The sequence below is a fragment of the Ochlerotatus camptorhynchus genome, unplaced genomic scaffold (genome assembly GCF_037179485.1).
Source record: "Ochlerotatus camptorhynchus isolate MF236.1 unplaced genomic scaffold, CSIRO-AGI_Acam_v1.1 ptg000624l, whole genome shotgun sequence".
NCBI lineage: Eukaryota > Metazoa > Arthropoda > Insecta > Diptera > Culicidae > Ochlerotatus > Ochlerotatus camptorhynchus.
Window position 1 is genome coordinate 91,299 of NW_027041103.1, and position 17,114 is coordinate 108,412.

The 17,114-nt window shown below is 35.5% G+C and overlaps 2 protein-coding genes across 4 annotated transcripts in view; both read right to left on the bottom strand.

Moving 5' to 3' along the window:
• Positions 1–580: 580 nt before the first annotated feature.
• Positions 581–6,189, bottom strand: LOC135714159 (broad-complex core protein isoforms 1/2/3/4/5-like). Its single transcript, XM_065237452.1, has 3 exons — positions 6,156–6,189; positions 5,908–6,042; positions 581–4,149 (listed from the first exon to the last, which is right to left on the bottom strand). Exons 1-3 carry the CDS (start codon positions 6,187–6,189, stop codon positions 3,725–3,727), a joined length of 594 nt encoding a protein of 197 aa, XP_065093524.1. The 3' UTR covers positions 581–3,724.
• br (broad-complex core protein) overlaps positions 5,932–17,114 on the bottom strand; it is a 155,229-nt gene continuing 144,046 nt past the window's right edge. For 2 of the 3 annotated variants that reach the window (XM_065237473.1, XM_065237470.1), the window contains exon 8: positions 7,063–16,934. In XM_065237473.1, coding sequence (XP_065093545.1) covers positions 16,483–16,934 — 452 coding nt within the window. In that variant the 3' untranslated portion in view covers positions 7,063–16,482. Of the gene's footprint in view, positions 6,419–7,062; positions 16,935–17,114 lie in introns of those variants that run through there. The other variant, XM_065237475.1, reaches the window with a different exon arrangement.

A 17,114-nucleotide genomic window follows, 5' to 3' on the forward strand; every position in this document is an offset into this window, starting at 1 on the left:
GTAGCTTGTGAACTAACGCATCGGTACAAACGTATTACTGCTTTGTGCACGGTGAAATCATTGATGATACTGATGTTTTCTGCTCGATAGAACGGAAATGGACGATTACGACGAAGTAGCGCTCAACCCTATTAACCTTTCACAAAAATCAACGCTGTTGTGATATGTTGGTTAAAAGCTGTCGCTGTAAAAGATAATTCAAACAACTGTTTTTAATTTTGTACAGGCTTCGGAAAGCTCAAAACGAACTATTGTCTGCCTTATTTATTATGCATTTCTATGATTTTTTTATTAGTTGTGCAGAAGCGCTTATAAAACTACGGTTCTACATTAAATATTTTTGGTGTCTTCGGCGCACTTATTCCTTATTAGCCAAAGAATAAGTGTCCCGAAAATACCAAACAGATTTAACGTAAAACCGTAGTTGCGCACGACTTATGAATACAAAATTTCTTGCAGTGCGCAATACCTTTTCAATGATAACAAAGGACGGAGGCGAACCAGCCTAAGGCTGAAAGCCTCCTAAATAAAGCTAAATTAATTAATTAATGATAACAAAGGAGACGTCGTTCGAACGAAGTTTGACAGTTCATTTGCCTTATGTAGCTGGATTTTGTAGTTGCTTCTACACCCGAAATCTTCAAGTTCTCCTTTAAAATGCTGCACCATTAATACTACAATCAAAGGATTTTTTTTCCCTTGATTTGTTTTCCGTGCAAAAGATCAAAGTACGCAGTGGATTTACGTCCCGATATCTCTAAAGATGATTCTCTGAAAACTCTGCTTCCTTCTGATGACATGGATGCCTTTGGTGGTGATGTTTTGGGTGTCCTGAGGTCCACCCTTCGTCCACCTTTGACACTGTCTTCCTGTACCCTCGAAAACACCAGCTCCCCATGCTCTTAGGCTTACTTAGAAGAAGCGATAGTTGGTTGTTTTCTTCCAGCAAAAACAAAAAGCTTTGAATTTTAATCAGACTTCAAAGGATCTGGTAAAATATTTTGCGACCGTGAACGAGATTATGAAGGTGAGTCCAAACAAACTGGGCATTACCGTTGGTGACCATGTGCAGGCAAACAGGATTGAGCTTTTTTCGATGGAGTATCGCGTGTACATTCCCTGTCGGAATTTTGAAATCGTAGGAATTGTCAGCGAAGCGAGTATGACTCCTGAAAGGCCGGGTTGGTGTCTTAAAGAACCCTAACATAACCCTAAGTTGACTGCATTCTAATGTATTCAGTCTCCCTCGTTGGAATGAAGAAGGCCTACTTGTTTGTACCAAAGTTAATGAACTGAACAAAATGCTAGCAACTAGGGCACACTGCAGCGGTTTGTGTGAGGAGAAGCATACGGAGGATTCTTGTCGAGCCACCTCGAAATGTGTTTATTGTTTTTGAATTCCGCATGCTCCCGCTGATTGTCTGAGGTACAAGCAGCAGAGAGAAAAACTCGAGCGGTCTTTGAAGTGTTTCTTCTTAGAAGTCCTGAGAACTGTCGCTCCATCTTCCAGAATTAACTCGGGTAACATCCACTTTGACCTCCAGCGATCCAGGAATGGAAACCCTCGCGTATTGAACCTTGATTTATCTTGGAAAAATCATGAAGTAGCGGTAATGTTCCGAAAACCCATCCACTGGGTCTCACATCATTCGATTTTGATAGGAACTTTTCACGACATCCAGGTTCTTACAAGGCTTCAAATGCTTTAACTTTACAGCCAAATCAACATGATGTTATGTTCATGTTTTTTGGAACTGTGGATTACATTGTCGAAATGTTGAATATATCTGATTCCGTGAGGAATATCATTAGTTTGATGCTTCCGATGTTGAAAACACTTTTGATGCAACTAACTTTTAAGTGGTCATTGTTTTCGTCGATCATCAATTTTGATAGATAAAATTACTTAACAAGAATGTATTTTCATTTTGTTTGTCCGTGTTCCAAACTAAGTGTCTCTCATCTTTGTCCCAAACCATGCCCATTTTTAGTGTTTTTTTTGTGTGTTTCGGTAGAGTTTTATCGTCAACCATCTGTCCTTTCAAAAAAACTAAGAGCACTTATCCGTCACCGCAGTGCATCTCCCACGTTCAAATCGAATACTGCAATACAACGGCGATGGAGATAAAATATCAATCGCTTTCCTGATTAAATTTTCTTAGATCCCCTCCCAATCTGTTTATAAATTGTAGCCCGTAAACTCGAAAAAGCCACGAGTATTCGGCCCCTTCAGCTAACTCTAGTTTAAAGAAACATTGTAAAATGCATAATGAACTACGGCTCCGCAAAGCTACCGCGATTGAATTATTTAGGAAAAAACGGTTTCTGTGAATCTTCAATACTTGGAAGTAAATTTAACATGGATTAAAACAAACATGAAACTGAAATTTCCAACAACGTGTTAATTTGCCTATTACTTCAGTATAGCACTCTGAACTAAAACGTCAAATCCCATCGAACCAGAACGTCAAAATCGAAGACATGTTGGAATCAACCGAAATGTAGGGCTACTAAATTGAACTGAAATTTTGTCTTTTGACTGTTACTGAAATAAAGCCACCTTGAGCCGATTTCATCAATGTTATCGGTCTCACATATTCTCACTAGGGTCAAATACTGGAGCTAGGACCAAAACTGGGTAATCTACCATACTAAGTTTCTTTTTCATCAACATCCATTAAAAAAAAAGATATTTCAGCATGTGAACATGTTTGAAAGACTTTATTTACACGGTATAAATCTCCCGTGTAAAAAAGACCTGAGTGTATTAATAAACCGAATTTATATTAGCTGGTACACCATATAGTTATCAAAAGTTATATCGAAGATCTCTCAGTTCAAAGCTAATTAAATAAATTTTCTTAATTATCGCCAGATTTGATTAAACAGAAATCCAAACCATGTAGGTATGGTAGTCGCGAAAAATTTGGATATTGAAAGTTTGAGAACTTCAGATCAACTAGACACGGTACATTCAAATGTTTTCAATGTAATCATGTTGACTCCATCGACATATGCGAATTCATATTATTTAATTTTAATTTTTAATGTATCAGAAGCTAGTTTCTTATCACCTTTGCCATTAAAAGACTGTGTTCATCATTTGAAGCTGCCGTAGATTGATGTAAGTTTGCTCATCCCACAACATTAGTAAACTATACAGAAATAATGTCTTTGTGCTTTCCACGTCACTTCTTAGAGGCAAAGTTTTGGAGGTTTCTGGGAATAATAGGAATTGCGTCATATTTTGTGTTGAAATCGTTGAATACGACATGTGTCAGTGTTAAATAAAAACTGTAAACCGAGTCAAAAACACTACTAATAATTGGATATTTGACGTTAAGGTCATAACAGATTTAAAAAGAAGGAAGAAAACATATCCTAAGGACTGAATTTTGTTACAACTTAAAATGTGATTTTTGATTTTATCAATTTATTATATTGCACATTCGCCATCTCACACTCCATGAATTGTTTAAGATATGCTCCTTTGATTTGCTTCCTTACCGAGAATAAGAAAAAATCTGTCGAAAAGAGGAAGGAAAATCATAGATATGCTGGTAGTTGACGATCGCTGATCGCGTGTGATTTGACAACTCTTTAGACATGGACAAACTGCCAGTTATACTTATTGAATATTGTATACACTAAAAATGGATGACTTAGCTGCGTATGTTGTTTCCTGTTCCTCCTTTCTCCTCAGATGGGAGAAAAGGAAATAATTTTACTGTATACCTGGTGGAGGTTGCCCTAGCTCTGCGGCGAAATCGAAGAGATGTGGCCGCGGATGGCTGGAACCGTGAATACCTGAGTTGCTGTTGGTGCTTGATCCGCCGAGCACGTTCTTGATGGCCGATGTCTTCAGTAGTCGCTTTAGCATTCCACTCGACCCACGGTGCTGGAGGCTTTTGTGTGTCGTTAGCGAATTTTTCGTCCGATATCGGCGATGGCAGAATTCACATACGTACAGCGTATCGGATTGTTCATGTTTGTCTTGAAAGTGTCGCTTAAGTGAGTAGTAGCAAGAGAAGGTTCTTCGACAGTAGGGACATTCTTGCGGCTCATTGATGCCACCACTAGTGGGCGGTGGCATGCGCAGCGGTGTTAGCTGAGATGAGGACGCTGCCGAGACAGCACTTTGTTGTCCTGCTGGGTTTGGAGGGAAAACAAGTAAGATGTCAGATTTTAGAATTATCCTTGGTGCTCATAGGGGGTTTAATGTTTAGTAGTAAATTGGAAAGTTGCGCTAGAATACTGTTTTTCTTTAAGTTTTTTTTTTAAAGAAAGGTAATGGGAAGTAGAAAGTAGAAGTATTTTTATCCTTTATATAATGAACAGAACTAAAATAATCGGTGTGAACGAGAAACGAAAACGAGTATAACAATGAAAAAACAAAAGGAAAACAAGAGTAATCAACTTACATGCTGTGATCACCGAACATTAGAAGGCAATTAAATGAAAACAAAAAAGCAACATCCATCTGAAGAAATATTTCACTCGCTACAATGGCAAAGCAACAGCAAACGATTTCCGGTTTTTAGTTATTACTCATTGCGATCATGCTGCACGTGTGAACACTTGGAGGACACAAATGTCGTGAAGAGCACTCAGCTGCCGTGGTACGGTACGTACAGTAGAATAGTGTGTTCCAGGGAATGCTGAGTATTCTTACGATTTGGTTCCTGTATGAGCCGGGACACAAAATTAAACATTACTGCAAACACAATTCTACGAGTATGATGCGGACAAAGCGTAATCTTTCATTTGATCTCTGTACCTTTTTTACATTTTTTTACGTACTCTTCAGTTGGATAACACCGTTTATTTTATTATAATGTTCAGATGTGAAAGTATGTAGTTACTATAGCATGAGCAATGACGTGAAGAAAATGTGAAGATGTTTTTTTTCCCGGTAAAACAGATAGATAATATTTATCTGTGCCGAACTGCCGAGTCGTGTTCCCGCGAGTCATTGCTATACCTACCAGACTAGAATATCATACGAATTGGCTCCGGCACTTCGCCTCGGACTATCAATAGTTGAACGTCATGTTTCATGAAGTGAGAATCGTTGTTGTGCAACACAGAAAAAGGTTATACAAAGTACAAAAGTTATACATCAAAAGCATGCGATATGAACACAGAACACGTAACACAAAAATATACACAATTTCTGTTACAAATACTACACGAATTTCTTTTGATTATGATTATTCTTATGATAGAGCACATTCCAGCATCCCAATTGCACCCTAAACAGGCTACTAGTCAGCTTTTAACAACAGTAATACCAAATTTGAGAAGGATTTACGGTATCACACTTCGAATCACATCGATAAAACAGAGTGTGCTGTGGAGATTGCAAACAAAATGGCACTTTGCTCCTACGCTGAGACACAAAAGGGGAAGATTGGGTTGCTTTGCTGCACTTGCAATGTTCAAGATCATGATAAAGGGGTTAGTGGGAGGTAGCTGTAGCTGAAAGATTCCATAACTTTTGAAGTCAGGTTTTCGAAATGTTCAGGTATTGACTATTATATATTTAAATTAAGTAATAGGAAATTTCCGAATCTACTGTAGATAGCAACTATAGATTAACACTACGTAGTTGATATCAGGCATATCGTTTTCGGACAGAAAAACGGGTGCAATGCAGTATAGATACTGAAGAAAGGGGATAAATGCTTCATTATTTAAATATGGCGTTCAAATATTTCTGGTTTTTTACTTCTCACAACTTGCGACTGGTTTGGCTTTATCTATCTATTTTATCGAAAAAAAAATCAATGCAAGTAAAGTAGCGTTTGATTCTAGCAAGAGGAACTATTTTATATGAAGATTATGTGTAGAAAAAGATTTTTAGAATCTGGTGTAATTGGTTTTGGTAGCTAAAAGTATCGTTCTAACCTTGGCGAATGGGAATACCACTTGTGCTTCTTCGGGTCGCAAAGGGTTTTTGTGTTTTGCTTTGTTCTTGTATTTGCGATGAGCGCCCCCTGCACGGCCGATAGTCGATGAAGTAGTAAAATGACGATATCACCACTTATGTACCTATTAGCGTAGTCTACTTCCTATTGTGATTGTATTACAGAATTTGCTTGCTTGCTATGTTCAAAACTTTGCTTAATTGTTTGCTTAAAATTGTATTCCAAGACGGCAACTAGTGGCAAGGGCGCCCGATGTTGGCATTAGAAGAACTTAATGTCCTTCATTTCCATTTCCCCTGGACGGGACTTATGATACGTATAGATGTGCGTCATCAGGGAATTTCTAGAGCAATAGACCCGCTCGCAAATGATGCAACGGTATTCTTCCTGTCTTTCTGCATGTTTATCAGCGATATGTCGTTTCAATGATGCTTTTGAACATAATACTTTACCGCACAGCTGACATGAAAACAGTTTCTTAGGAGAGCAGCCTGGAACAAGACATACGAAAAAATATTCCAAAAACTACCCGTATTTATTTTGGTTGATTTTGGTGTGATTTTTGTTGGTATTTTTAAAACTTATTTTAATTTTTGTTAAGCTACAGTGAGAAAAGAGAGACAGATTGTGAATGCGCTTCCAGATAGCAAGGATAGAGGAAGACAGACAGATAGACAGCATCAAGAGATAGTTAGAGGTTGGAGTGAGAAAGAGTGACCCTCTTTCAGTAGATTCTCGAACGTGTTTGGGGCCTGCCTACTTGGATACAGTCTCAGAAGCACTGATAAATGTCAATGTTCAGTTCTCGTTCGAATCTTTGCGGTAGTAGATTGAAAGACTCATTGCTGTCATATTGGTAATGAAGGGAAACCTTTGAAGTTTTTTTTGTTTTACTTTTTATCGTATATTTGTAAAAAATATTGATCATGTGTTAGTATTCTGAATGTTTTCACTGAAATAAACATATTCTTTAAATGCTTATTTAACGGTAATTTTAAGAAGAAATATATTGTTTTTTTTTTTTTTTATTAATTGTAATGCGGATCTATTTTTTGTTCTTATTTCACTTTGTATTCAATGTAAATAAATATCCCTTCAATTTGCTGCTTCACTTTTTTATTTTTTTTATTTCTCATTCATTACTGGCGCACATTTACATGCGTTATAGTTGGTTTGTCGAGATGCCGGAAAATAGATTCAGATCGTTTATCATACTTGTCTACTGTCTAAAATGCTATTTAGTGTATGTCCTGCATAAGAAATAAAATTCTCATTTACTGTTTACTATGTACTGTGATAATATGGAAAATTATATTTTTTTCATTATTTTGTTGCTCTGTCGTCTACAAATAGAAATGCCAAAATCAGTAACATGGAATTGGATACAAATGCATTAACATAGACACAAGCTGATCTATTACGCCATTATAAGTGAACAATTAACTATAGTGATATAAAATAAGTATGAAAACGTACAAAAATTATTCTATAATGAGCTATTCAATGTGATACTTGTAAAAATAAACTTCTTGTATTTGATCCTTAGTACATCATTTTTATCTTTAAAATCTTTAATATATTTGTTATTTGTGTTTCTTTGTGTAGACGTAGACCAAATCAAATGTAGCTATATAGTAGATGTGTTTGTGTACTGCATTAAGAAGCTAATGGATAGTGCTGAATAAATTTTTCCTTTTATATAGTTGTCTGCTCGTTTGTGTAATTGTGTATTGATAAGAGTTAACGCGTCTGGTATTGGAGATTGAACATAAACCCATCTTCACTATCAACTCAGGTTTGAATGATTCGGTTTTTAATATGTAGGTGTGTTTAGATTAAGCTATTTGCAGTCGTTTTTTCTGTTAGTAAATCTGTGTGATACATTGTTTTGTAAGGTTCTTTATATTTACAATGCATTATTTTCTACAATCTGTTGTTGATCTTTTTTTGTTTTGTTTTCTTTAATCTTTTGTTTAAAACAGCTAACGTATGCGGAGGGACTGTATTCATGTGTACATTTTTGCAAAGAAGAGGAAATGAGATTTTAATTTAACCGGTCGTTTTCATTCTTTTTCATTGAGAACGTAATAAATAAACGTAATATAAATAACAGAAAATAAATAGAATAATTTTAAATTTTTAAGTCTTCTAAAAATTGCCAGATTTCATTTGATTTTATAAATATATTTCTTTTAATAATATTAATTTTGGTATCGAATTATCAAAATCAGACTTTTGTTTGATTACTTTAAATTACTTTTGCTTATAATTTTTGTTTAGCCCAATCCGATAATGTATATAAAAAAAAATATAATTTTAAATTTTCAGTCTTTTTTGACAATCACAAACATGTTTTCGCATAAATTATATATTTTGATAACAATTTTGAATTTCGAATTTTGTATAATCAGTAATTTCGAAATTAATCACATTCCAATTCGATTGTTAAATTTAAATGTTTGTTATTACAGTTTCTTTTTGCATCTTTTTTGCTTTTTGTTTCTCTTTTTGCACCCCGCGGTTAAAAGCATAGGAGCAAGATGTTCCGATTTTTCAACATTAAAAATCACCATGTCTAATACTATTTTATATGTGGTAACTACAAAATTTTGAATGTGTCTTTTCTTGCCCCTTCTGCAATTTCTGATTGGTTTAAACATCTTAAATATTCTTTTGTTTTGTTTCGTTAAATCTAGTCAGTCGTCGAACAACTCATAAACTCTTTTTACTAATTTTAGGTTTTTGTTTTTTAGTATCATTATGTGTACTAATTTTTGCCTCAGTATTTTTCCAAAAAAAATCATTGTATTCAAATCTGTTCCAAGAAACAAAAAATATCGGTAGAGTTTTACCAAATGTGAAAAACTGTTCAATCAAAAAATACAACTGGGTAGAGCCTCTCAACAAGTTTGTGTTGGTGGAATTGGTTCAATGGTGGACAATTTTATCTCGCTCGTTTGAAAGTCCCAACATACATTGCCATTAGAAAATTTTCTAATATATATCAATGTTGTTTGCCGAAATGACGTAATTTTGGCACCACCGAGGAGCTTGGCATTAAATATTCCTGAAATCTCATCAACAAAATGACCTTTGCTTACTGAGATTCATCGAAGCATTTTCCGAAACTCAGCAACCAAACGTGACTTTTGTTAAGATTTCTCTTAACCTTAACCTGCTCGGTGGTACCAATTTACTGAGATTCGGTAAGCAAAACTAAGCTTGTATACACTTTTTCTCCCGTATTGCATATATTCAAAAGTGATTTTGAACCCCCCTCCATTGCCGTCAAGTTGGCATTATCGTGAATGCGAATTATGAACCGGTGAACGGTGAATTTTTTTTTTTAGGAAATCACTTCTTCTGATCGTATGTCCTTCGGATCATGGATATTTTCCATAAGGATACGGTAGTATACGGATTCAATGTATCGGCATAGGATAACGTCATTCTTAATACGTTTTTTTACTCGGTTTCTCTATAGGGTAGATAACTATTTCGGCATATGCGCCTATTTCCACCATATTGAGCAAAATTATCATATATAGGAACGAAATAATTCATATATTTGATGATTTTGCTCGATACGACGGAAAAAAGCCCTTATGCCGATATACTACCCTATAAAGGAAGTGATGCTTGCAAAGCAAATGTACGTGAACGAATCTTTCAAAAGTAGCTAGTCTATAAGAACGCATTTTAAATTAGTCGATTCTCAACTTTCTTTATTTGGGAACTGTCACGGTTAAATAATAATGGAGCTGTTTCAATCACCACTACTATTACCATGGCATATAAATATAAGGCAGTTTTTTTTAAACTGGAAGGTTTGCACCTTTTGGACAACTTGATACTGAAAGATTGTGATGGATTTTGAAACTTTAACTTTTTTGAATAGGTCCATATGACTTATGCAACTTAGTGAACTCATTGAAAAAGTTCAGAGCAAAAATATCTCGGAAAACGTATGTTGGACACTTTATAGCTCTCAAAACTTCAGGAAAATTCTCAGAGCTTCAGGAAGTTCCTAGAGCTTAAATGGAATTCCCAGAACTTCAATTCTCGATCTTCAAAGGAGTTTTAACAGAGCTTCCAGAACTCCATCAGAGTTCCCCAAACTACAGTGGAGTTAACAGAACTTCAACTAAGTTCACAAAAAACATCGGATTTCCCAGAACTATACCGGAGTACTCACAACCTCTTGGAAAACCTGCAGAATTTCTTTGAAAATTCCAAAGCTTCTCTGAAGTTCACATAACCCAATACTATCCAAAAGCTCCTTAAACATCTTCGAAGATCTCAGGAAGTCCTAGATCTTCTCCGAAAATCTCAGAACCATAGGTCTGGCGGAGACGAAATGATTTTCGAACCAATTTGTATTGAATTTTAAGTGTGAATCCAATAATTTATTTTTTCAGAAATCCCTTCAAAATAGTTCTCATAGTCATGTTACGTTTTACCAGTGCACTTGCAATGGAGCTGCAAAAATTTGCGTAACACTGCATTTCAATTACTTTCGAAAAAATAAAAATCAATCTCAAAAATTACATTCGTTATGAAAGAACACGCATTGATTTGATTTGTTAATCAATTTGAAATCCATCACAGCTTTCTTAAGCTGTCATTTTGTGAGCTTCAGAGGAGGAATTCAATGGAGTTCTCAGATAACTTTTATGAAAACTGTAGGAATTCTCTGAAGTTTACAGAACCTTAAAGTTTGTAGTACTTCCCTGAAAATCGTAAGTTTTCTGAAGTTCGTATGATATCCCTGAAATTTGTGGGACATTCTTGAAGCTTGTAGGACATCCCTGATGTTCATAGGATTTCTCTAAAGGTTGTTCGTAGAACTTATTTGAAACGTCGTTTAAGTTTGAAAAAAAAAACGTTTTGTGAACTTCAAACGTTACTAAAATTCGTTAACGTCACTAAAGCTCGGAGAGCTTCCTAAAATTACATCTAAAAAACCAGAGAACCCAAAAAAACCAAACACTCCACGTTTTGCGTCGTCCAACGTCAACAATTGCTGAGGGGATTTTGGTTTTCCATTCCGAATGGGACTCAGAGCAGCACAAATCTGTTTATCATTGAGGGATTGAAGCGCAGATGTTGCACATGTGTTGCCATTCAGCCCTGCAGCATAGTTGCATGTCAAACAATAGTTATGTGTACTAGCCTGAAGGTTGCTATGAGTTTTTTTAGGCACAAGAAATCGGTATGAATTTTATTAATTTGCCTTTTGAACCACAACATTTGAAAAAAAAAAATAAAATTTAACAGATTGTAATCGATCCTTGTTCGTTCAGTGCTTTATTTTGAAAACAGTATTTGCATACTAAAACATTAGATTGCTTCACGTTGAAAATAATATTTGCAATCATGAAGACCACCCTACAGCTTAACTCATAACTCATAAGTTAGAGCGATATTTGTGTCGTTTAATATGTCTTCATAGCAATCCCTAAACCTTTTGCGAGACCTCTAAACCTTCATCAATTTTCAACACTTTGTCCACTGACTCATATTTTTGGGACATGAATCAAAATGGAGGGTGGTCTTAATGATTGCAAATACTTTTTTACATAATGAAGCACCTTGCAGTGTAGGTATAAATTTGAACTGGTTTAACGTACACCGTAATAAAAAAGTACCTAAACTGTTCTTTTCATTCAACTTGATAATAAAGTGTGACTTTTAAAAACCTGCCAAAATTAGTTGCGCAGCCAAGTCAAAAAACATGCAAACTTTGAAATTCAAACGGTGAGTGTTATTTGATAAAGCTAGGCTTGGTAGCTTAGTGGTTACCGTTTCTGTTACTGAGCGGAAGGTCCAGTAGTTCAAGTCTGTTAGTCCGGTAGTTTTCTCGTGTTTGTCACTATGCCTAATTATCTATCCCCATTAGATTTAAATAAACAAATCTGTTTTACCGATCGATCCAAATAACAAATAACCTGACCCATACTAACACAACTTTCCTTCCAATGGCAATCGTAGAGACGCAGTTACCTCTACGATGACAACCGTTGTTATAGAGACAGTGTTTACCTACACTGTCTCTATAACAATGGTTGTCATACTAATGATCCTTCCCCTTCGAAAGAAAAAAAACCTTTGTGGATGTTGCCGGTGCCGGTGCTGATCTATAAATAGCTTGAATTAGTGCACACAGAGTTCAGATTTCCGAAGTTGGCTGCCTTTTCAGTAATCAACGCAGTAGTTTTTACTTTTACTGAAAACTGCGTAAATCGCAGAATCTCTGAGATGTCAAAAATTGCCGTTTAAGTCAGTAAAGGAATTGCTGTCTTTATCAGTAATTTATTTGTTAACATCTCTTTTTTGCTGAGTTTTTCTGCATTTTTATTGCAGCGTTTTGATGAATAAGTCATCAGAAAAGTTGATTTCCTGGTAGTCAATGAATTTTTTGAGGTTCCATACGATGGGTAGGATTAGAATGATTCTAATTTTTACGATTTTTATTTGGGGACTGAGGATAACATGTTTAGCGCTTCCTGGTGGTTCGGCCGGTTGGTGCGCTGGATTGCGTGTCCATGTCTGGAGCTCCTCAACAGGCAATGTTATTGAATGTTTTTGCTTCAAAATCAGTGAAACATCTGTAAGTCGATGCATTCCGGGCAGTTTCTGCACTCCTGCGTTGGTTTCCACTTATTTTATCAAGGGATTTCTGTTATCACACAGAGTATAGGATGAAGCAAGCATGTTGACTTACTGTTGAGATTAGCAATTTTGGAATTTCGTTTGATGACCGTTCTCAGTAAAACTTAATGAATCCTGAAAACTTGGTACTCTATTTTACTGAGTTTTAGTCATTCACCGTAAAGCTGTGTTACGGAAAATTGAATACTTGCTATTACCGTATTCAGTAGTTTGTCGCAAAAACTACTGAATATCAGTAGTTTTATTGAGAATAGCCTAATGTTCGGTATTTTTTTGTGATTTACAGTTCGAAAACTGTAAAAAAATTGCCGGGCAGGAAAAAGCCGTGATTAAGTGTGTAAACTTGCACATTGAAGACGGATAAGCTAATCCCATGTGCCATATATGTGGTTGCTGCGCAATTCCACTTGTTCTGATCAGAAATGGAGTAGAAATTAAATATCCATGGTCTCAAGCAAAAATGGCGAATTCCGTTTGATAAATTAAATTGGATCAAATGGTTCTCGGGGGACTCCATTTTTTATCGTATTGATTCGCCTCCAAAAGGTAAACTGTTTCGAGAATCAGTTTCCAGGAAAGTGTTTGTTTTTAATTATCATTATTTATAGTAATTTTACAAAATGATTTCAAAACATGTTGCCTTGGTTACCTATTTCTACCTAAACTGTTAATGTAAAATGGTAGTTAAATTATTAACAATAATTTTCCTTGTTTTATTAAATTATTGTCGAGCAGTTTTGGGACACCAATGATGTTAACAAACTGAAGCAATCAATGGCTCACATAATTCGAGCAATTTAAAATGACGTTTCCTACCACTCGAACTTTGCCTTGGAACAATATATTGATATAGGGGAAATAGCTCTAATGTTGGCCTATGGATCTAAGATTGAGCCCATCGCTAAAAATCAGCTATCTATCAATTTTATTTAGATGAACTCGTCATTGGGACGGTACTAATGGATATTTTTGGTCCCTATTGAAAATTAAGTCGATTACTGAAATTATGTATGGGCCCAAATTAGGGGCATTTAGGCCGACATTACATCCATTTTCCTTACGTTTTGTTCTAGAACCTCCAGAAAATAGAGTCTTATTCAGCGCATTTAGTAATCGACGCATTTTCTGTGATAATTGGCTGCCTTTGCTGCCAACACTTGCAAAACAAGCTATCAAAGTACAGTACCAAACTAAAATGTCGCCGAAGATCGTCACGTAGCTATTTATTCTAGGTTTTCTCATAATAAGAGCTTGTAATGTTGTGCTTGTGTGAATTCTGAAAATAGCAAGCAACGTTGTCCTAGATATAACATTTCTGATCAGAAATGGGTTAATTTACACAAGGAAGGTATTAGATCGAAATTACACATTGTCATATGATAATTATTTGATAATTTTCTTTTGCTCGAATCTTGTTCTACCGTTTGTGTAGTTTGAGAGAGACGACGGTAAAACATGAGTGTACGAATACAAACATAATGTCGCGCACAACAACGAAGCGAGTGTAGTAAAAAACGTCAACCGCGTTTCAACCCCTGGTCTTATTTGTGCTAAGCTTAAAAATAGTAATTTATTGCTTAACTTTCCGCTGTTAGATGGTCGTCCCAAAACTGCTCGACAATATGATTACACTGAATTATGTTTTGATGCGATTTTCATATTTACAGCATTTATAAAATCACAATTGTTTTCTTTGCTTTATTTGTGATTTTATGAAATAAGTTACATTAAATTTGGTTGGTTGCTATCTGACATGATCAACAATAGCGGCGAAAAAAATATCGTGTAAAAACAGAATTGAGTGTAATTTAAGATTTTGTTTAGCTTAGCATAAGTAAAGCGCTTGCATCTCAAGGTTTGAGAAGACATAATCAAAAAGTATTGTTCCACGACATAAGTTGTAGGTAACATCATTTTAAACTGCACGAATGGTGCGATTAATTCGTTCGGCTAAAAACCAATCAGTCTGCTGCTAATTAATCATATAATTGAAAAGTTTTGGTAAGACCTTTCATAAGAGATTTTATGGAAAAGTAGCAAAAGATTGTTGAATTTAAAGGGAAAACATTAATTTCTCGAGGTTCTAGAAAAAAAGGAAATATTGTTATAGGGAAAAGTTCGGGGAAATGTAATTTTAAACTTCAATGATATTCCAACTAAACATCAGATACCGTCGTGCACCAAAATCCAGAAAACCTATGCCATCATTCCGGGCACTTTTAAGAGTTAATTATTCGTGCCTACTATGCACAATAAACAAACGAAAATTTGATGTTGATGCTATTGCATCATCAATGTCCATCAAACAGTATTATGTTGCATAAAAAATAAAATGTCCAGATTAAAGAACCTCCAGCATTCGGTGCACAGCAGTATCAGTGAGTGGATTGTATCAAATTAGCATTGAAATTTTATTGATGATAATTTAAAATGATTTAGGAAATGGTCATACCTTTTTACAGCTTCAAATTCACACCAACTATCGAATGGTAGTTGGTACATGGGATCCCAAGCCAGCAAATGATTTTTAGGATTTTAACTGCCTGGACAAACGATCACTGTTTTTTTATTGAAAGGACTCACTGTAGCAATCATAGAATATATGTTTTTAATTATCATCAAAAAATCAAAGTCTAATATGATAATTTCTAACTTCTTCTAAAAGTCTGCCCTTAGATACAGTTACGTTGTAGAAATTTCATACATACACCTTAAAATAGTTTTACCTTTTGAAACCAATTCCTGGAACAAATAATAGTTAGAGGCTTCTACCGCGGAAAAAAAAAATCCGAAAAAGTTGCTAAACTTTTCTAGAAACGTAGCAACATTGATCGATAGATCAAAAATAGTATAGTTATTCATCCAAATGATATAAATCGATTATTGCACATCGTTCGTTAGATTGACCGAAATACATTTTTATTCAACAAGGAGACTGCGAAACGAATAACAAATTTACGTCAAAGGGATTTTAAGTATGATGCCCTTTTTTCTCTTTGTCTGTTTGATTTGCATGTAACAGTTCCGTTTAAGTATGCATGTTAAGTAAGGTGGTTATCCCCATTTTGCATATCAAAAAGCCAATGCATGATTTTCTAATATGTTTCCATGTTTTACATGCAGGATTACGAAGGTTATCTTCATGAGTCGTTCGTATGTTGTTCGTTTTTTTTGTTTTTCTTGATCAATCTTTGTTCTTTTTTTAATTTTTCGATATTGTCTAAGCTCGTTTTTCGTCGTACCCTTAAATAAGATAAACAAAGACGTACACATATGGTGTGGAGAACGAAAATGTTAATCCAACTGATCGTTTTTCGCATTAATGTGGGAAAATATATTAAAATAAAGAACTCTATTTAGCTGTATAACACCTATAACCATAGTAGAAATATTTAATGGTATATGTAAACGTAATGATAGGTCTAAAAAATAATATTTTGAATATAGTTTTTAATGAAATTAAAACTAAATAAATATGATGAATTTCAAAAGAATAATTCAACAATAGTTTAGCCAGCCTTTCGAAAACGCTCAGCAAACTAACTTGTTTCAGGCGAAAAATCTATAGATTAGGGTTATTATGTTATGTATATTCGATTTCGACAAACACTTGTCATCAGTTGATTTCTCCAACTAAATGTGAGTATTTTTGTCTACGATAAGAAAAAAAAAATCACAATCATTTTCTCTAACTTTTGCAGTGTATGTGTTTTACTTAACGTCATATTTTTTTCTATGTTGCCAAACAATTTAGCATTTCTGTTGAATGGTTTTGATTTTTAATTGACCAAGACTTGCGCAAGTGGGGTTTCCAAGAGTCTCTACACTAACGCGTAGTCTTTGTTGAACATTTATACAAATTAAATATACTCCAGCTGAGCAATTATAGAAATTCTAGCTTTGCAATGTTATGCTTAATGTCACAGCCAGCACCGCTTGCATCCCCAAGCAAGGCATGCTGCGATGGGTGATGTAACGGACTGGCAGCACCAGCTGCTGCGGCAACCGCTGCCACCGAAGCAAACGGATGCTGAGCATGGTGCTGGTGATGATGGTGGAGCAATTTCTGTCTGCGATGGTATATGCTCTTGTGGTTGTTTAAGCTATTGAGTGTGCGAAAAACTTTGTGGCATAGATTGCAAACGGCATTGTTCAATGGCTGCAGATGTTGCTGTTCCTTATGCCGTTTCAGGGTCAGTTTTGTACTTAATAATTTACCGCAAACATCACATCGATGGCAAGCAGTCAGCGGAAGGGGTAGTGTCAACCGGTTCCCTCCACCACCGCTGGAGTGATTCATATCCGATGGAGATGATGGTCGTCCTATGTTCATACCTGCAATCATCACCACCCCCATCATCATCAGGCGTGTGTGCGTGTGTGTCCCAACCATCCGACCACGTTATATTAGAATGTGCAATTGATATTGCGTGATTGGGATTGATCGGATTGATAAGCAGCATCACCGGGAAAAGAAAAGAGAGACAATAGTGACTTACTGTTCTTTTGATCAGT